Source organism: Drosophila navojoa, chromosome 2, assembly GCF_054131105.1.
Source record: "Drosophila navojoa isolate 15081-1374.11 chromosome 2, UAZ_NAV_1.0, whole genome shotgun sequence".
In the NCBI taxonomy this organism is placed as follows: domain Eukaryota; kingdom Metazoa; phylum Arthropoda; class Insecta; order Diptera; family Drosophilidae; genus Drosophila; species Drosophila navojoa.
In genome coordinates this window covers 2,959,116-2,977,061 of record NC_142890.1, presented here as the reverse complement: position 1 = coordinate 2,977,061, position 17,946 = coordinate 2,959,116, and the positions used below count along the sequence as shown (strand labels likewise).

General features: G+C 43.0%; 7 protein-coding genes across 9 annotated transcripts; 3 read left to right on the top strand and 4 right to left on the bottom strand.

Annotated features, from left to right (window-relative positions):
* Positions 1-117: 117 nt before the first annotated feature.
* On the top strand, positions 118-1,115 carry CheA87a (Chemosensory protein A 87a). The gene is made up of 2 exons (XM_018112575.3): positions 118-387; positions 726-1,115. Exons 1-2 carry the CDS (start codon positions 166-168, stop codon positions 1,041-1,043), a joined length of 540 nt encoding a protein of 179 aa, XP_017968064.1. The 5' UTR covers positions 118-165; the 3' UTR covers positions 1,044-1,115.
* Lip3 (Lipase 3) lies at positions 1,036-2,436 on the bottom strand. Its single transcript, XM_018112572.3, has 3 exons — positions 2,317-2,436; positions 1,535-2,254; positions 1,036-1,467 (listed from the first exon to the last, which is right to left on the bottom strand). Exons 1-3 carry the CDS (start codon positions 2,398-2,400, stop codon positions 1,087-1,089), a joined length of 1,185 nt encoding a protein of 394 aa, XP_017968061.1. The 5' UTR covers positions 2,401-2,436; the 3' UTR covers positions 1,036-1,086.
* Positions 2,437-4,374: 1,938 nt separating this feature from the next.
* Positions 4,375-5,092, top strand: LOC108659582 (uncharacterized). The gene is made up of 2 exons (XM_018112574.3): positions 4,375-4,741; positions 4,801-5,092. The coding sequence occupies exons 1-2, from the start codon at positions 4,401-4,403 to the stop codon at positions 5,015-5,017; spliced, it is 558 nt and encodes a 185-aa protein (XP_017968063.3). The 5' UTR covers positions 4,375-4,400; the 3' UTR covers positions 5,018-5,092.
* A 731-nt stretch (positions 5,093-5,823) lies between these two features.
* On the bottom strand, positions 5,824-8,781 carry LOC108659573 (uncharacterized). 3 transcript variants are annotated; one of them, XM_018112565.3, is made up of 8 exons: positions 8,674-8,781; positions 8,227-8,609; positions 7,687-8,112; positions 7,388-7,516; positions 6,790-7,099; positions 6,632-6,729; positions 6,430-6,559; positions 5,824-6,365 (listed from the first exon to the last, which is right to left on the bottom strand). In XM_018112565.3, the coding sequence occupies exons 1-8, from the start codon at positions 8,759-8,761 to the stop codon at positions 6,247-6,249; spliced, it is 1,683 nt and encodes a 560-aa protein (XP_017968054.1). In that variant the 5' UTR covers positions 8,762-8,781; the 3' UTR covers positions 5,824-6,246. The 3 variants fall into 3 exon arrangements, with proteins under 3 accessions (XP_017968054.1, XP_017968055.1, XP_017968056.1); XM_018112566.3 differs by having other exon boundaries at positions 7,687-8,079; XM_018112567.3 differs by lacking the exon at positions 7,687-8,112.
* Positions 8,782-10,547: 1,766 nt separating this feature from the next.
* On the bottom strand, positions 10,548-11,086 carry mRpS21 (mitochondrial ribosomal protein S21). The gene is made up of 2 exons (XM_018112579.3): positions 10,790-11,086; positions 10,548-10,728 (listed from the first exon to the last, which is right to left on the bottom strand). The coding sequence occupies exons 1-2, from the start codon at positions 10,934-10,936 to the stop codon at positions 10,612-10,614; spliced, it is 264 nt and encodes an 87-aa protein (XP_017968068.1). The 5' UTR covers positions 10,937-11,086; the 3' UTR covers positions 10,548-10,611.
* Positions 11,087-11,146: 60 nt separating this feature from the next.
* Positions 11,147-13,926, top strand: Droj2 (DnaJ heat shock protein family (Hsp40) member A4-like). The gene is made up of 3 exons (XM_018112571.3): positions 11,147-11,364; positions 12,278-13,413; positions 13,506-13,926. The coding sequence occupies exons 2-3, from the start codon at positions 12,313-12,315 to the stop codon at positions 13,614-13,616; spliced, it is 1,212 nt and encodes a 403-aa protein (XP_017968060.1). The 5' UTR covers positions 11,147-11,364; positions 12,278-12,312; the 3' UTR covers positions 13,617-13,926.
* An 882-nt stretch (positions 13,927-14,808) lies between these two features.
* Positions 14,809-17,935, bottom strand: LOC108659572 (WD repeat-containing protein 36). The gene is made up of 3 exons (XM_018112564.3): positions 16,640-17,935; positions 16,135-16,572; positions 14,809-16,067 (listed from the first exon to the last, which is right to left on the bottom strand). Exons 1-3 carry the CDS (start codon positions 17,802-17,804, stop codon positions 14,884-14,886), a joined length of 2,787 nt encoding a protein of 928 aa, XP_017968053.1. The 5' UTR covers positions 17,805-17,935; the 3' UTR covers positions 14,809-14,883.
* Positions 17,936-17,946: the final 11 nt, after the last annotated feature.

The following is a 17,946-nucleotide window of genomic DNA, read 5'->3' as shown; positions in this document are numbered from 1 at the left end:
TAAAAAAAAAAAATACATAAATTCGTGATTGTTAAAAAACATGCTGGCATTTCCGTTGACACTTTTGATTTCGATCGGGCTACGTGGCGGATGCGCAACGCTCGCATGCAATAGCATCCGTATAAATAGCTCGCTCGCCGCTCGACAATTTTATATCCGATTGCAATGTCTGTGTACTTGGTGCAGCTCTTCGCACTGCTGCTGCTCGGCAGCGGTGTCCCTGTGCAAGGCGGCGAACACAATTCAACCATAGGCGAAATTTCCAAGACTCACGAGGACACGACGATGTTCGTAGCTGACTTAAGAGTCAAATACCAGGAGGAAAACACAAGCGCCGTTTTCAATGGGGAGCTGAAAATGTTGACCAGCCTAGACAACGATTGGAAGGTGAGTTATATGTGTATAAATCAATAAGAATATTTATGCAAAGTATAAATAGGTAAGTGGAAATTCTCATAGTTTTGCAATAAAAGGATCGAGCTTAATGACACTTGCTAACTGCTATAGCACTACATTAGCTTTGATTGTTGGCAACATATAGCTCGCTGATATGACACTGCTTTGACTGCTCATAGCAGGCTGACAACAGCTAGCTGTTATGAAATAATTTAATTTTATACATATAAATTTCATATACAGACATGTACATATGTATATAATTCCGTTTACATATATGTACATATATCTCATCTGAGTAATACATATTTATTAACTTTCATCATCAGGTAAACATAACAATTCTTAAGGCGGATTCACCATCATCGGAGTATAAAGTGCACAAGGACTATCCCGTGATGGGTGTCTGCGATTTGATGGGATCGCTATACAAGAACTTCATATATGACAAGATAAAGGACTATTCCAATGCACCCGATCCAAAGAACTGTCCATTATCTCCCCAAGATTTCCACATTAAGGAGTACACACTGCACGCATCGAAACTGGAGAAGTATTTGTCGACTGGCTTCTATATAGTAGATGCACAACTATTGAATAACGACGAAATCAAATTGGGCTACCAGATGGAAATAGTGATTGCTTAACCAATGCCCTTTAATGCTTGAATCGTTCGATTGAATAAAGAAACTATTCGTAGTTAGACATTTGCTTGAGGACTTCGTCGTACACGTATTTCTTGGCCTCAGTGCCCCAGATAAAGTCCAGATGGGCCCATTTCTCGAACGGCACCAGATAATCGAGCGCCATGTTGGGCAGCTCATCGCGCAGCTTGCGCACATCCTTCAGATCGCACATCCAGTCGTTGGCGCCATAGTACAGTAGGACGGGTGCCTTGGCGTTCTTTAGCTTGTACTCCGGCGGATAGTAGCTGCCGTATTCGTAGGGATTGCGTATCACAGAGTAATCGAACTTGCGGAACTTGCCGGAATTGTGCTCCTGGCAGAAGTGCAGATTCTGATTGACCGAAGCGCCGGCGGGCGATGTAGCCTTGATGTGCTCCAGCAGAGCCTGCAGAGAAATCGAAATGAAGCACGTCATACATCGAGTTATATAGCTGTCCTCTTCTGTCACTTACATAGTCCAATTGCTCGGAGTCGTAGCCGCCGATCAGGAAGATCTCGTTGGCGCACATCTCAGCGTAGGGCGAGGTGGCTTTGCACATCTCAATGCCCATGTCCTGCTTGAACTTGTTGCTGGGCATGAACTCCATGGAGCCGCAGAGCTCGACCATGGCATTCGGCTGGCCCAGAATGGGAGCGAAGGCGCGTGTCAATGGACTCTTCATGTTGCCCATGTAGGCGGCGGGGCCCAGCAGATGGGCGGACTTGATCTTGGCATTGTATTCGGGACGCTCGGACATCATGACCAGGTAGACGGTGGTGCCCTGCGAGTGGCCCACATACTGCAGCTGGCTCTCGCCAGTCACACCCAACACGTAGTCAATCATGGCGGGCACATCGTACATGCCAATCTCGTTCCAGCTAAAGTTCCAGAACAGCTGCCAGGAGGTGGGCCACACTTTGTGCGCCTTGGAGTACGTATTGCCGCGGGCATTGCCCATCCAGACATCGTAGCCGGCATCGGAGAGAATGTAGGCCAAGGCCTTGCCGGGACCCATCAGCACCCAATCGGAGCTGGAGCTCAGCATGCCGTGCATGAGGAACGCAACTGGTCGCTTTCCAGTGTCGCCCGTCTTGGGGGAGTAGGGTATGCGGTGCATGGTCAGAATGTAGTTGTCCTCGGTGACCACGGTATGTCGCTCCATGGGATAGCCATCATCCTTTATGCGTTCGCCCTGAAAGCAGTTGAAATCCAGGAATCACAATTTGACCCAAGCTAACTGTGGATGGGTCTTACGCAATCCGAGATGGGTCTCTTGGCAGCCACAGCCAGAGCAAGCGTGCCCAGGAGCAGGCAAGCGCAAATCAAGTGTCTTCTCATCTTGTTCCTTCGTTCAGTATTGCGCTTAGCCTGGCAAATCGAACGCCTTATATAGGCTGCGCATCCGTTATCGCCTCTATAAGATCTGATATGCCTGCAGCACTATCTATTGATAATATTCAGTCTGTGAGTCGAAATTTTTATTTTCTTACACTGTGTTTACCCCCCCAGCGAATCGAATGCTATGTAGAGCCATGGGTCTAATCTATTTATTTTCTATTTTTGATTTGAGACAGTTTTGTCTCTAATTTACAATTCGCACGATCCTCCGTGCTACTTCAGCACATGTCTGCCTTTATCATCATTATAGTATATACGTATATATATAATTTTTGTTTTATTTATTGAGTTTCTTGTGCAAAAATCTTACAATCGTGTGTATACTATACTCGGGTACTATAAATAATTGATTTGATAAGTCCAATCGTAAGTTCGCTATAAACTCTATACAAATTAAAATCCATCATCAGGACAGCATGACAAAATTGTTTGCTATTTGTCTGCCTATAGGCATAGGTCAATGTTTGATATATATAATATATATTATTTAGACTGTGACGTGATATGACATATAGACTACCTAAAAAAACCCACTGAAAATTTTAAAAACAAAAAACGGCATCACGTTTTTGGTGCAAAACATGCGGCTCTATATCATCCATTTTAATCCAGTGAACTCGTAAATTATAAAAGCATAACTGGTAGACATTAGACATTTAGTTAATAGATGCCTATGATGATTCCATGGCAGATACATTTTTATACCCTGAACCCATTGAAAATGGGAAATCAGGGTATAATGGTTTTGTTAAAAGTATGTAACAGGCAGAAGGAGGCGTGGCAGACCCCACAAAGTATATATATTCTTGATCAGGACGACAAGCTGAGTCGATTTGGCCCTGTCCGTCTGTCTGTCCGTCCGTCCGTCTGTCTGTCCGTCCGTCCGTCCGTCCGTCCGTCCGTATGTATGAACGCGTCGATTTCAGAAGATATAAGAGCTAGAGACTTCAACTTTTTTTAAAATGTCCGTATATATCACGCCCAGATCGAGTTTATCACTAAAAAACGATAACTCATTCCGATATTTTTTTATCGATAAAAAACCTTATCGAAGATCACTTTAAAAATTATATCTCCTGCATCTTTCAAGCTAGAGTCTCCAAATTTAAAATGTATATTAAGATGAATTTTATACAATTTCGGTTTTTGTTAAAATTTACCCCCCACACCTAAATCCACCCCCTCACCCTCATCTTTGTAAAAGTCGTATATCAAATACTAGAGACTTGAGCTTCGGTATACACATACATTTTAACATTATGATTACGTTCTAAAAGTTTCATTACGATCGTACGTCTAGAAATTAAATTATTCCACAAATAAGTTCTCATAATATCGCCAACACTGCAGCGCAACCCAAGCGCAATCGCCTGTATATGTGAGTGTGTGTATGCGTGTGTTTGTTTGTATACGTGTGTGTGTGCGTATTTGTATGTATGCGTGTGTGTGTGTGTGTGTGCGTGTGTGTTTGCTAATTATTTTTGAAATATCAGTTGCTTGTAGGGTCCAGGGGATCTCGTAGTCGAGCAGTCTCGACTAGAGCTTTCTTACTTGTTTAATATAGATTAGATAGAGATATAAATATAAAGATAGTGTAATCAGGTGGTCAGGTTACTATCTATTCTCTGATTCCATTTTAGGACGATAAGATTTAATATTTGTTTATATTTACTGGTTTTGCAAATAGTCTTGATTTATTAAACTTACTTCACTGGAAGTCTTAAGTAGTTGGATATGTGTTTGTCTGCATCTGTTTTCGTATATATGTAAATATACAGCTAACTGGAAGTATCTTGAGTGTCTCCCACCTAGAACACTCCCACTTTCCTAATAAAGTACATAATTAATGTCCAAAAGGACCAGTTCAAAAATGAAAACAAATCTCCTTTGATTTCCTATGCCTACAGGTCATTCGACATGGGTCTAGGTCAGCACTCAACATGCTCCACATACACACAGTCGAGACACGTATGCAATCCGAATTATTGATTTGTGGGAGATACACATATGCATCAAATATGTGGGTTAGTCATGACGACCGGCCACGACCACAACAATCCGATAATTGCGACCTTAAGCAATATGAACAACAAATATTCGTTGAACTGGCTTATGACACTTTATTAGATACTGTTGCGTTGTCGCGGAAGGATATACGAGTGGCCCATTTGGCCCCAATTAACAAAATGAAGCATCAGCAAGTTGTTGTGGACTACTGGACCATGCTGAAGACATCGGCATTGTGTCTGATATTGGCTGTAACGGGTTTTATATTCCTCAGGTATATATGACAATTACATCTGAGTGACTTCAACTTGAATTCCTTTGTATTCATTGTAGAATGGTTCAAACGATCTTTTGGCTGCCCAAACGTTTCAATCAGAACCAGGAACGATTGGAAGCCTTGGCCAAGCAATATAGCGAACAAATGGATCCGGAGGAGCGAGCTGAAATCGAAAAGATGTTCAACAGCGACGAACCCCCAACAGAAGAGCAAATTAAGAAGTTGCTGGAAGGCTCCAAATCAGAGAGCGACGAGCCCAAAAAAGAACAGTAGACCCTAAGTATGCAATACACATAAGATTTTAAAGCTAATAAATACATATCTCGAAAAGAAGAGCAGTGGAAAGATCCTCTAAATCAACTAAATGTAAAGCTTCTATAAGATTTCAGCTGATTAAATATTTATTTGTCATGCATCGGAAAGCTTTCAATTCAGTAAGCGAAGAGTCCAGCTGGCAACAGTAGACACTAGCTATAAAGTACACAGATTGTGTTTGGTTTTTAAACAATATATAGCATATATATTTTGTTTAGTATATCATGTATGCTTTGAAACAATAATTGGTATTACAGCGATTTTACACATCATATATAATATTTATATTTCATAAAACTGAACAATTAACTAAATTAGCAAGAGATAAACGTATAATCAATCAATCAGCAACTGGTTAGCAATGTATTTATTTAGTAGGGTATATGTATGTATGTATATATATGGGTACTTATAATAAGAACAAAAATACATGTATATATGGTATACATATCTATATGTATGTATTGGAAAAAGCAGTTCTATTTGCTACTGATATATGCGGACTTTAAGCCCTTTCCTGCTTCAATTTCAAGTGTTTAAAGGGAAGCGAGCAAACCATGCCATATGAAGAGCCTCAAATAACAAAGGACATTTACATAGATATCATCAACTTCAACCTCTTAAGTTTTCTTCATCTTAATTTTGTTTTGTTAACTAACTCATATCAAATATAAGCAAGCAATACAATACAGATTCAGATTTACTATATTTTCTATATATATATATATATATTGGATTTTTCAAAAGCGCAAGTCTCTCTTTTGTCTTCATTTTCTTTATTTTTTAGGGGTTCCTTTTACCACTCTTCTAAAAATTGTCATATATGTAGTATATATGATGAATATAAAAACGTTTCTTTATCTCGCACTTTCTAGCCAGCCAAAAATATCACGAGAGTTTTTTTTTTTTTTTTTTTTTTGCTATGATAAGAACTAAATTATAAGCCTTTCGATATTTGCCATTTTGTTTGATTTTAGTAATAGATAGAAAGAAAAAATGTTGGACCAATTCCGAGAGAGCGCATTTCTGTCTATGTTGAACAACTTGTGAAACAGAATAATTATATATGTATATATGATCTGTTGTGTATATAACTTAGTTAATATTTCATTCATATATATTATATGTATACATATAGATATTTATATATATACTTCTGATAACATTTAAGAGCTGCCCTCAATGCCCTATTGACTTGTGGTATGCATTGGAAGTCTGAAGAATGGATTTGCCAAGTTAACGCGCGCAGCGGGCAGCAACTCGGGATGTTCGGTCAGAGTATCGGAGAGTGCGGTGAGCAGAACTCCTAAGAGGAAAATGAAAATCAATTAGAAATTTGTTTTTGTTGATAATAATAGAGCCCCACTCACTTAGCACTTTCTTCTGCAAGTCAACGGGAATAATGCCCAGATTGCCCTCGTGTTCCAGGAATTCGGTTAGCTTCTGCAGCTCCTGCTGGGCCTCATCGGAACCATGAGCCAAAGACTGAGCAAACATTACCTGAAGGATAAATGTTACAATGTAGATTATCTCTCTCTCTCTCTCTCTTCATCTGTTTATATCTCCACTCACCTTGGCCAATTTGTAGAGTATTTCCTCCAAGCTATACTCATTATACAAATACTCTACAATCTTAGCACGACCCATGGTTTCATCATAGTCCGTTAGATCTAATATATACATACACAGTTAGCTTTAGTTTTACATAGTGAACTTTATTTTTACCCCACCTTGAGGACTCTCATTCTCCAGGGCCTTCAGCTTATTCCAGAAGGTGAAGCTGTCTAGGGACTTGCCACGTCCTATTTCCGGAGTTACGGCCTCCGAATCGCTCTCCAAGTGTATGAATGGCTTTTCAGTGGTGGTGCTCGTTGTGGTTGTTGTTGTTGTCGATGTGGTTGTCGAGCTGGGCAAAGTGTTGCGCTTCAAGTGATTCTGACGCAGCTCCTCGGGAAAAATGCGATTGGCATAGGAGCGCTGCAAGAACTCAATGCCTAGACGAATATCGCGCAAGAACTTCAGAGCACTCTCTCGGGTGATCTGCGAATAGAAAAGATATAGATGTGGAATATAAATGTATAGAAATAGATAATTGATAGAAGTGTATAGAAAGATTTGTTTAAATTATAGGTGTAGATAATAGGGGGTATAGGTAGATATATAAATATTGAAATGAAATATTGAAGTAGATATAGATAGATGCAAATACATATAGAGTTAGGTATATCAAGTCAGGCCTAGTCTCTGAATATTTGAATCTGATTCAGAAACCCAACTATTCGATATATTCGTAGACTATCAGAATATTAGATAGTTAGATAAACTCACCAAATTCTCATCGATCAGTTCCTCAACAGCTCTAGCCACGCCTGTTTCGTCGCCAGTCCAGAACACATACTGCGCCATATCAAAGGAAGAGTATTGGCCATTCGTATTGCGCAGCAAGCTCTGGGCCGTCTACAAGAAAGAGATCAAGGATAGTTTGTGAATAAGGGCAGATCAGCAGAGCTGCGAGTGGGGTTAACGTGCAAACAAGAGTGGGCGAATGTTGAGAATAGATCAATTTAGGTTGGGTTAGCCAATTCGTTGCCGATCAGTAAAATGCTTTTTTGTGTTATCATAAGAACCTTGGCCGTCATATGTGGCATGCTGGAGCGTCGCTCTGTGGTCTTGGCCACCGTCTCCAGCTGGTCGATCAGTATGTCGCCAATGGTCTCCTTGTTGATATCGTGATTGTGTTGAGCCGTGGGCAATTTATCCGGCATCGAATCGACGTCGGCTCCGTCAGCTGCGTCGGCTGTCTCTTCGGCAGTCTCAGCGGGCTCGCCCGCCACATCTTCGCCAGCTGGCGCTGCTGCGTCTTCTGTGGCCACTGTTGGTGTTGCAGTTGTTGTTGATGTTGTTGTTGTAGTCGTGGGCATTGCTGTTGTTGTTGTGGTTGTTGTTGTTGTGGTCGCTGGAGATGTGGGTAATACCTCGGGATTTTGGCCAAATGCTAGACGCGCTGCACCGTAGAAAGCCTGTTGGTTTTTGGGTGGTTTCGTGGATATACACTTGGATTTTCAAAAGACACATATTGGCTTGGTTTACAAGGGGCATACATACATACAGATACGCATACATATATAGCTATGGGACGGGATCTGGGCAGGGCAATGGCTCTTTACCTTAGCATGGGCGCCCGGCTCATTGGCCGGCTTGGCCGCCGTCTTCGGCTCCTCCAGCTGTGAGCGTTCACCATCGTCCTTAAACGCTGCCGTTGTCGTCGTTGCCGATGTGCTGGTGGTGGTTGTGGTCGACATCGACATCAGGGGCGTGGCCACCTCCAGTTGACGCTCCAAGTCAGGCATCAGAGGCTGCTCCTTGCTGCCCGCCTCCGGCGGTGCAATTACTTTCTCGATGCTCTCCTTGGTGGTGGTTGTGGTGGTGCGTGCGGTGCTGCCATCGTGCTGCCGTTTGCCCACCGCAGGCTGCTCCTGCCTCAGCTGATCCAGTTCCACGACATCGTCCTCGATTTGCGGAAAAGTATCAGAGCTGCGTTTCAAAGGAGCTGCACGAACACAAATACATGAATGTCGTCTCTAAGTACAGTACATACAGTGAGGCGTACTTACAGTAGAGATATGGTAAGAGAGCCGGATAGGCATGAGCCAGGCTGCAGCTGGCAACCAGGACAACAGCCACGAATCGATTGCCAAACATAGCGAGCGTAATATTTCGAGCTGTAAAGGACATTAGACGTAATCAATTTGATTAGCTGCCAACAAAATTTGATTACGCATACAAATGCATGTTTAAATGTGTACGAGTGTGTAAGTGTGTAAGTGGTAGTGTAAAGAGAGTGAAGCAGAAACACACGCACATCAATGCAAATAAATATTGCTAAAAATAACACAAGAAATCGATAAAACAGCGGCAGTAAAAGCGTCCAAAGCAAAGCACAGCACAACGAAAACACCAAAAACAAAAAACAACAAAACAAAACTGAAAAGTTTAATTTGGTAATGGGGAACATTAAATGCCCTTACAGGTAGTAAAAGCAATGCAAGCAACGCTCAGCGAAACATAAACAAGGAAATGGAACAAGAAGTAAATTTTCAATTTGAAGGACGACGATTAAATACACTTGCTAAATAAATATATTTTAAAAATAAAGTTAAAATAATATAACATAATTATGGGCAAACATTATTAAATTAAATTCCATTAAAAGCATACAATTATTAATTAGATTATGTTTATTAATAGTTAGTTTCAAAAATGGTGGACTTCATAGTAGCAAATGAATTTATATATATATGTATATATATGTATATGTATATGTATATGTATATGTATATGTATATGTATATTATATATTAGTATGACCTAATTAAATGTATATGCATATGTACATATATGAGGAAAAATTATTCCATTTGATACTTGATTAAAGATTTAAATACAAGAAATAAAACTTAATTCACAAATCAAATGAAATAATTAATATACGTTTTTTATTAATATACATATGTAAAAATACTTTAAAATAAAGTATATAAGCTAAATTCAACAAAAGATTGAAATCGAGTAAAAGAAATGTGTGTAAAATGTGTCTAGGAATAAAATTATCAACTTATACAATCTCGCATCATAAATTTGTTAACATAAGCAGCATACCCATTGCAAGGGTATTCAAACAAGGTGCCACAACAACGGCAACAACAAGCTTGGGGCTTGTCAATGGGAGAGCAGAATGGAACACGCCAACTTTGATGTTAAGCGAATTTTATGATGTGGTCCCTAACTAAGCCACCCAACCACCGACACTTACACACATATACGCAAGCAAAGAAGAAGCGCACTCGCTTACACATACACACATATACACCCACATATACACGCACACGATTGTAATAGATTGGCCACAAAAGCGAATTATCGATGCATTTGGGAGCACTTAGGCACGTTTTGCGCATTGCAAGCCACTTGCTGTTGTAGATTGCGTGGTTGAGTGGGGATGCAGCATAAGCTGCAGCAGCAGCAGTTAAAACCACAGCCGAAATTATGCTGCAAATGCAACGCAAATCATCACACACACACTCTTGCATATACACACAGCCACTATACATGCTCATGAACTTTACACATATAACAAATATGGCAACGCTTAAAAGTGTGCTATAAAAATGTTTAACGCAGTAGACGCTTGGCAAATAGATATTGTTATTATTATTATTGTAATTGGCACAAATGGAACAAAATTTCAAATTTTCACTTTTACCTCTTGTAGCGTATCAACTGTAAAAACTTGTCCTAACTGCACGAACACAGAGAAGACTCTGAGCCGAGCAACGAATTGCGAATTGTTTGGCAGCAATAGAAATTGAAAGCTCACTCTTGCCGCTAAAGCGCTTTAACACTATGAGGCCAAACTGGCATTTGTATGCCCGCTGCAAGGATAAAAGCTCGATGGAAAGCTTGAGCATTATTGAAGCGTTGCTCCGTATTTGTTTCTTAACTATGTTATGATTTATTTAAAAAACAACGTCACTAAATTAAATCATGTACATTTAATTGCAGCCTGGAAACGGATCCACACGGTTTTTTCGCAGCACAAATTGAATTTTGCGATTCATATCCTCATTGTAGATGGCCTTGCACTTCTCAAAATTAACGCGACGACGCACCTGTAATAATTACAGTCATTAGTTATATTTAAGAACATGTTTATATTGTTTGTATACCCACCTGGTAGGGCTTCTCATAGAAGCGCGTGCGGCGGAACTGATCGAAGATTTCTTCCTTGCCGAGTATGCGGTTAAGAAGACGGCATGCCTCCTCCACATTGTTGTTGTGCACAAACACAGTGCGTGCTATGAATTGAGCGTGTCTCATTTCTAATTCTAATTCACAATTTATTTTATTGAATCTGCGAGTATTCCACTCGAGTTAAATAACCAGGCCGCCGTAGACAGCTGTTTTATGAAGTGTGACCGTATTGCTTGTAGCTGTCGTAAGCTTGCCAGACTGCGCATTTGTGACAGAGTTGCATTTTATCAACGAGCAACTCGTTGCCATGGCAGTATTATTATATTAAAGCAGTGTAGCAAGTATCACCCCTAATATATTCTCGATCTTTCATACAACAAGCGTGGCGCATTCGTACAGCGATAGCAGGCTGCTGAAAAAGTATTCGAAATAGATTTAAAATTATAGTAAAAGTGTAGCTCTTAAAGCGTACTGTAAAAACGGTATACATATATATAAATATATAACTATTAGAACAAATACTCGAATACTCTGTGAAATCCTGTCATAAAAAGGTGAGAGCTAAGAAATGGTTTAATTATTTCCGCAGGCATTTGCATTATGTGTGTGTGTATTTGATGATTAGTTTTTGCCCACTCTGTTAAGTAATCATAGGGAATATAAAATTTGTATATTTGCGTCGTAGTTAGTAAGTGCATTTTGTTATGCCTGCTGCACTATTTTGTAAAATCGATTCAAGTCGGCAACGAAAGCTGAATTTTCTTTGTCTCTACCCCAATTAATATTCCTCTGACGCAGCGTCCTGCGCGGCACATGTTTTAGCGTGTGCACTCATACTAAAGCATATTTATGTGAATGTGTGCGCCTGTCTGGGAATTGCAGCCTGCACAATTGACAAGAGCCTTACGAAAATCGCAGGCAAATCAATAGAAAATTGTACAGCGTTTTCTATTTTTTCTTTTCGTCTCGTTTTCTGCACGTTGCTTTACACCTAGTCATTGTGTTGGTGTGCTTTTTTTCACATTATCGAGTCGTTCGCTTTGTGCCGATGTTCGCACAGGGGCAACGGTTACGGCAACCAGGGCTGCGCACTGCTGACGAAATTTTCTAGAAGTTTATGTACATTTGTATATATGTAAATATGTATGTATGGATGAGTGTGTGTATATTTATCTGCGTCAGAGTGGGAGAGAGACAACGAATTGCAAAGAGCAGGGCAGAGTCAGCTGTGAGGCGTCGAATGTGGTATCCAAAACCGAGCAAAAAAGCATATTGAAATAGAAAATTTCTAGAAAACGTGGGCCCTGTTGTCGTCGATGTCGCCGTGTGCCGACCTTGATATTGCGTTTTTTTTTTCTTTTGAATTTTTGCATGCCGGAAATTGCCATTTATATGAACAAAAAGTGAACAGTTTATAAATATCTGGCAACCCGAGTAATTGCAATGTAATTTCGTCTCTGCTTGCAGTTAAAGTTTGAAAGAATCACCTATAAAGAAAAAATATGGTTAAGGAAACGGGCTATTACGATCTGCTGGGAGTGAAGCCCAATGCAACCCCTGATGAGCTGAAGAAGGCTTACAGAAAATTGGCGCTCAAATACCATCCAGACAAGAATCCCAATGAGGGCGAGAAATTCAAAGCCATATCGCAGGCGTATGAGGTGCTCTCCGATGCGGACAAGCGGCAGATATACGACGAGGGTGGTGAGGCGGCCATCAAGAAGGGCGGCGCCGATTCCGGCGATTTCCGAAATCCAATGGACTTCTTTGAGAAATTCTTTGGTGCCGGTTTCGGTGGTGGCGGCGGCGGCCGCCGTCGTGAGCGACGCGGCAAGGATGTCGTCCATCAGATGTCCGTTCAGCTGGAGGAGTTGTATAATGGAGCAACGCGCAAGCTGCAGCTGCAAAAGAATGTGATTTGTGACAAGTGCGAGGGACGCGGTGGCAAGAAGGGCAGCATCGAGAAGTGTGTGCAGTGTCGCGGCAATGGTGTCGAGATCCGTGTGCAACAGATTGCGCCCGGCATCGTGCAACACAATGAGCAGGTATGCCGAAAGTGTTCCGGCAGCGGTGAGACCATACAGGAGAAGGATCGCTGCAAGAACTGCAACGGACGCAAAACGGTGCGAGAGCGCAAGGTGCTGGAGGTGCATATCGAGAAAGGCATGCGGGATGGCCAGAAGATAGTATTCGCAGGCGAGGGCGATCACGAGCCCGAATCTCAGCCGGGTGATATCATAATTTTGTTGGACGAAAAAGAGCACTCAACATTTGTGCATGCGAACACGGATCTGATGATGAAAATGCCGCTCCAACTGGTCGAGGCTTTGTGCGGCTTCCAGCGGGTCATCAAGACCCTCGATGATCGCGATCTGGTGATTTCCACACAACCCGGCGAAGTTATTCGACACGAAATGACCAAATGCATTGCCGAGGAGGGTATGCCCATATTCAAGAATCCCTTGGAGAAAGGCACGCTCATCATACAATTCGAAGTTATATTCCCCGACATGCTCAATCCATCAGTTATCCCGACGCTCAAGCAGTGCTTGCCACCGGCGCCAGAGATTGACATTCCAATTGATGCAGAGCATGCAGTTTTGGTAAGTCAAGGAGAGAGAGAGGGAGAGCGAGAGAGAGCTCTTCGAAGAGAAAGTAAGTCGCTAACTTTACTATTTATTGTTTTGTTTTGCAGGAGGACTTTGATCCCAAGCAACGACGCCAGGAACACCAGCGCATGGCCTATGATGAGGACGAGGGTGGCTACCAATATGGACCACGCGTTCAACAGTGCACATCTAGTTAAGCGGCTTACACTTACAGCAAATTAACTAACACACAACAGAAATAAACAACACCCGTAAATACAAGAATCTAAGAAATAAATCAAATGTCTGCGTCCAAGGTGAATCTGGAGAATATCCACTCGCCAACCCCCTCTGCGCGTTCCAGCTGTCAACCCAAAGCAAGTCCGTCACTAACATCGTCTGAACTAGCTACTGCCCCCCCCACTTGGCACTCAGCGCGTATATATTCCCAGCACCTGGCACTCCATCCGCATCGACACTGGCATTTGCTGCATTCTTTGTAATATCCCAAACTAAAACTAAAAGCAACACTCGCAAATAATTAACTGAAATTTATACAAACACACACACACACCCATATATACACTAAAATGTATCCAAATTGAAGAAACAAAAATTTCAAGTTATATATATATGGCTTAGAATCGGAAGACGCTCTTCAGACTACGAGATATGCTAATTACGATATTTAGGTATAAAAAGAATACAAAAGAAAATACTTATCAAAAATATTATGCACTACATTTTTAACGCGTGGTTCGAAAAACTATATATAAACATTGTTTTATTCCGTTTATGTTGAGTTGGATATATATGATATATATGAGTTGACAATAGGAGAAGCCACCACCATGAAATACGAAAATAGAAATGATACAAAATTTGAATCAAGTCGCCACTAGAACCGCATATTTACAGATCGCGATCCAACGCGTCTAGGAACAAGTTTAAGTTATTTAATTCCAGCCTAAATAATAAAGCGTTAGATTAAACGGATATGATAAATAAAATAATTAATACACAATTTCAACTTTAAAACTATATGTATGTTATGCCTTCGCTTTTCTTTCAATGGTAGCGCATGATGCGTTACGATACTGCATATTATCTAAGGCGGTTATCAGTCTGGCGTGACTGGCATATGATTCATAGATCTGGCTCATTTTAGGATATTAGTACATTAAAGTGACTAAAATGTCATCTATAATATAAAAATGGGCTTTAAAAATTTGATTCTACAATTGGAAAAAGTTGATGTGATTTGGTTTTCACTCCATTTGACAGAGGGAATGATGTATGTATATAATATCAAATATGTATGGCTCAACCGAACTTCGATTGAGGTTTTCGTATGCTGAATTCTAAATTTAAGAAATTCCAGTTCGAGCTCGACATTTGAAAATGCACAACGATATAATTTGTTACCAATTTATTTACAAACATCTGGTAAAACGTAATTTAAGAGACTTAAGATTATAGACCGAGTTAGCGAGCAAAGTTGCGTAGGGCTGCGACGACGCCTGTGCCGTAGATCAACTTGCTCTCGATGCGCTCCCAGGCCGCCTGTTGGACCTGTGAAACGCTGCGCAGCGACCTGACAAGCTCTGGGGATTCGCTTAAGCTCAGGCCGTGGGAGCGCAGATAAACGCTTAGATATGATTGGGCCAATTCGAAGTTTTGGTTCGTGCCAAACATGTGATCGACGAGGCTGAGGAACTGCAGCATAGCGAGCTTGGTGCCACCGGCATCGGGATGCAGTGATTTGATCTCGAAGTCCACCATTGACGGACCCAGCTGGGTAATGTGCTGCAACACAGAGTCGAAGTCTTTGCTTGTGGCCGTCGCCTCCAGCAGCTTGCCAAAGGCGGTCAGATTGTTGAACGAGGAGACCTCGAGCACATGGGATTGCTCAGAGTTGCCCGTTTGCTCATTGGACACATCGAACTGTAGATCTAGGCCTGCGACAGTGGGCAGGAAGAAGGGCGCCTGTTTGGGTGCTTTGGGCGGTGCCTTCGGCTTGTTGCGCTGCTTTATCAGCTCCAGGTCGAGCAGATTCTGCCAGCGCGATGCCGCCAGGCCGGAGAGTGTGATTAGCTCGGGCGTCAGCTGCTTGGGCGTTTCGTATTGGGCATCAATCTGTTCGCCCAGTTCCACATTATCGTTAGCGTCATCGATGCCCATCTCCTGCATGGCATCGTCAAGATCCATGGCATCGCAAATGCTAGCGGGCAGGCCCACATACGGCGCCGGTTCATTCGGATCCATGGAACGCAACGAGATCTGGTTGAACAGCGTCTTGTTGGCCCACAGGTAAATGCCCAACAAACCGACATGGGCGGTGGCCAAGAAGTCACCAGTGGGCGACATGCTTAGGGAGATGCAGGGCTGCTCCACCTTGAAATGATCAATCATATAGGATGAGGGTATGTCCCACACCTTGATGGTCGAGTCCATGGAGGCTGTGATGAGCCAACGGCTGTCCGGACTAAAGACCATATCGTTCAGCTTTGCAGTGTGGCCGACAAACTTACGGATCACCACACGCGTATCCATATCCACCACGTAGATCTTAAACGATTCCAGGCCAATGGCAACCATGGAGCTCTCGCGATGATGTCGCATTTGAGCAACGCCATCAGCTAGTCGCAGCACGGCAACTGGCTTCGCAGCTGCGTAGTGATTGGGTGAGAATGATGAGCACGAGGCGGAACAATGATTTACGAGGCAAACACTCACCATTATTCTTGAATGGCCAGAACTTAACCAGACCCTGTGAGCAGCCCGAGACCAGATACTGATTCAAATTGTCGCACGCCAGGCCACGCACAGCTGCCTCGTGGGCCGAGCGGAAGCCACCGTAGCTCAAGCGATGCTGCCCAGACTGCATATTAAAGCGCTCCACGTCGCCGGTGCTGTAGCCAATGATAACAAAGTTGCCGCAATGCGACGCAACGATAGATGTGGTTTCCGCGTCGAAATCGTTGCGGTTCTTATTTTGAAACTGCTTTGGCACCAGCCGATGATCGCCCAAACGGCCCCTATAGAACGACCAGGTTGTGGTCTGTATGATGCCCACATGTATTGCGGCAATGTTGTCCCATTCCTTTTCGCGTGTCGCATCCGCAGTGAACTCTTGAATTGGCGGCATTTTGCCCTTGTCGAACGCAAAGCGATCTATGGAATACAACAAAAAAATTCAGATTTAGCTTTGATTTGATGCTTCAATTGCGTCCTAACATACTCTTCTTCTTGGTCGCCCTGGGCTTGTAGGTGGCTCGACCCATGCTCTTGTGCAGCGACTCCGATATAGTGGAGAAGACGCGCAGCGTGCTGTCCTCACCGGCGGACAGAATGGAGACACCCCTACTACCATGATAGCGTATGAATAATGGAGGCTTCGTGTGACCTTCACGCACGCGCAGCATTCTGGCGCCGCCGTCGGACATATCGAACACGAAGATTTTCATTGAATTGTCCGGGGATGTGGTGAAGACCACCGGCTCGCTGGGCAGACAGATGGCCGTCGTTACACTCTTCTCGTGCGCCTTCAGCTGACCAGCCAATTTGCGCTCCTCCAAGTTCCAGAAGGCCAAGTGCCCACGGGCGCTGGCGGAGACCAGAATGGGTGGACCATCTGTGCGGAAGGACAACTGAGTGACCACGCCCCACTCCTGCTTGAAGGTGATGAGCACCGTATCGAATTTCAGATTCAAGACCATTATGGTACCATCCCTATGGCCAACGCCCATCACATCCAATGCAGGCGCCGGCTCAAGGCAAGTGATGCGCTGTGAATGATGCCTCATTGTGCACAATATGGTGTTCTTCTTAATGTTCAGGACCTTCAGCTGACCCCGCTGCGAGCCGAGTACAATTTTATTCACATAGGTGGGCGGATGGGCCAGAGCTGTGATAGAGAATTCCTCCTCATCGAAGGGCACATCCAGATAGACATCGTCGGTGGGTATGTTCCACACTTTGAGCACATTTTTGCGATCCACAGCAATCAGGTTTCGTCCAAAGGGCAGCAGCAGATGCACATCAGCTTCATGGCCCCGGTAGACGTGTCGTATGTGCTTGCCCGCTCGCCAGGCGTAGATGCACTTGTTGCTCGCCGCATAAGTGTGGGCCCTGTCCGCAGCCAGCGCCGTAATCTCGTCTGGATGCAAGCCGCTGATATGCAGAAGGCGCATGTGGCTGGCCGTGTACACCTGAAAGGAGCGTCCAATACAGGTGATCAGCAGCGTGTCCCGACGACGTAGCACATAGCGCGTCACTGCCGGCACCTGGTTGCTGACATAGCCAAGCGCTCGATTGCGGCGAAATATCTGGCTGCTCTCCTTAACTATTCCGCGTGGTTCTCTCTTCTCCTCGACCGGGCTATCCTTTTCACCCAAATGCGTCATTTTATTTGTTCACAACTTGCGTTCTTTTAGATTTTAATTATGCTTCAGCGATTTTCATGTTTACCCGCAACGACTGAGCACGTGTGTTACTTTCAATGTTTCCAAATCTGAAAGCAATGCAATTCAAACTGTGAATCAATGT

Bases quoted from the DNA above. Each gene is read 5' to 3' on its own strand.
- CheA87a (XM_018112575.3), top strand. From the start codon at position 166: ATGTCTGTGTACTTGGTGCAGCTCTTCGCACTGCTGCTGCTCGGCAGC. The intron at 388-725 runs GTGAGTTATATG...TTTCATCATCAG, and splicing joins GCCTAGACAACGATTGGAAG to GTAAACATAACAATTCTTAA.
- Lip3 (XM_018112572.3), bottom strand. From the start codon at position 2,400: ATGAGAAGACACTTGATTTGCGCTTGCCTGCTCCTGGGCACGCTTGCT. The intron at 2,255-2,316 runs GTAAGACCCATC...AACTGCTTTCAG, and splicing joins AGAGACCCATCTCGGATTGC to GGCGAACGCATAAAGGATGA. The intron at 1,468-1,534 runs GTAAGTGACAGA...ATTTCTCTGCAG, and splicing joins ACTCCGAGCAATTGGACTAT to GCTCTGCTGGAGCACATCAA.
- LOC108659582 (XM_018112574.3), top strand. From the start codon at position 4,401: ATGCTCCACATACACACAGTCGAGACACGTATGCAATCCGAATTATTG. The intron at 4,742-4,800 runs GTATATATGACA...TATTCATTGTAG, and splicing joins ACGGGTTTTATATTCCTCAG to AATGGTTCAAACGATCTTTT.
- LOC108659573 (XM_018112565.3), bottom strand. From the start codon at position 8,761: ATGTTTGGCAATCGATTCGTGGCTGTTGTCCTGGTTGCCAGCTGCAGC. The intron at 6,730-6,789 runs GTGGGGTAAAAA...TGTATATATTAG, and splicing joins GGAGAATGAGAGTCCTCAAG to ATCTAACGGACTATGATGAA. The intron at 6,560-6,631 runs GTGAGTGGAGAT...TTTATCCTTCAG, and splicing joins TACTCTACAAATTGGCCAAG to GTAATGTTTGCTCAGTCTTT.
- mRpS21 (XM_018112579.3), bottom strand. From the start codon at position 10,936: ATGAGACACGCTCAATTCATAGCACGCACTGTGTTTGTGCACAACAAC. The intron at 10,729-10,789 runs GTGGGTATACAA...TAATTATTACAG, and splicing joins TCTATGAGAAGCCCTACCAG to GTGCGTCGTCGCGTTAATTT.
- Droj2 (XM_018112571.3), top strand. From the start codon at position 12,313: ATGGTTAAGGAAACGGGCTATTACGATCTGCTGGGAGTGAAGCCCAAT. The intron at 13,414-13,505 runs GTAAGTCAAGGA...TTTGTTTTGCAG, and splicing joins ATGCAGAGCATGCAGTTTTG to GAGGACTTTGATCCCAAGCA.
- LOC108659572 (XM_018112564.3), bottom strand. From the start codon at position 17,804: ATGACGCATTTGGGTGAAAAGGATAGCCCGGTCGAGGAGAAGAGAGAA. The intron at 16,573-16,639 runs GTATGTTAGGAC...TGTATTCCATAG, and splicing joins CAGGGCGACCAAGAAGAAGA to ATCGCTTTGCGTTCGACAAG. The intron at 16,068-16,134 runs GTGAGTGTTTGC...ATCACTACGCAG, and splicing joins CTGGCCATTCAAGAATAATG to CTGCGAAGCCAGTTGCCGTG.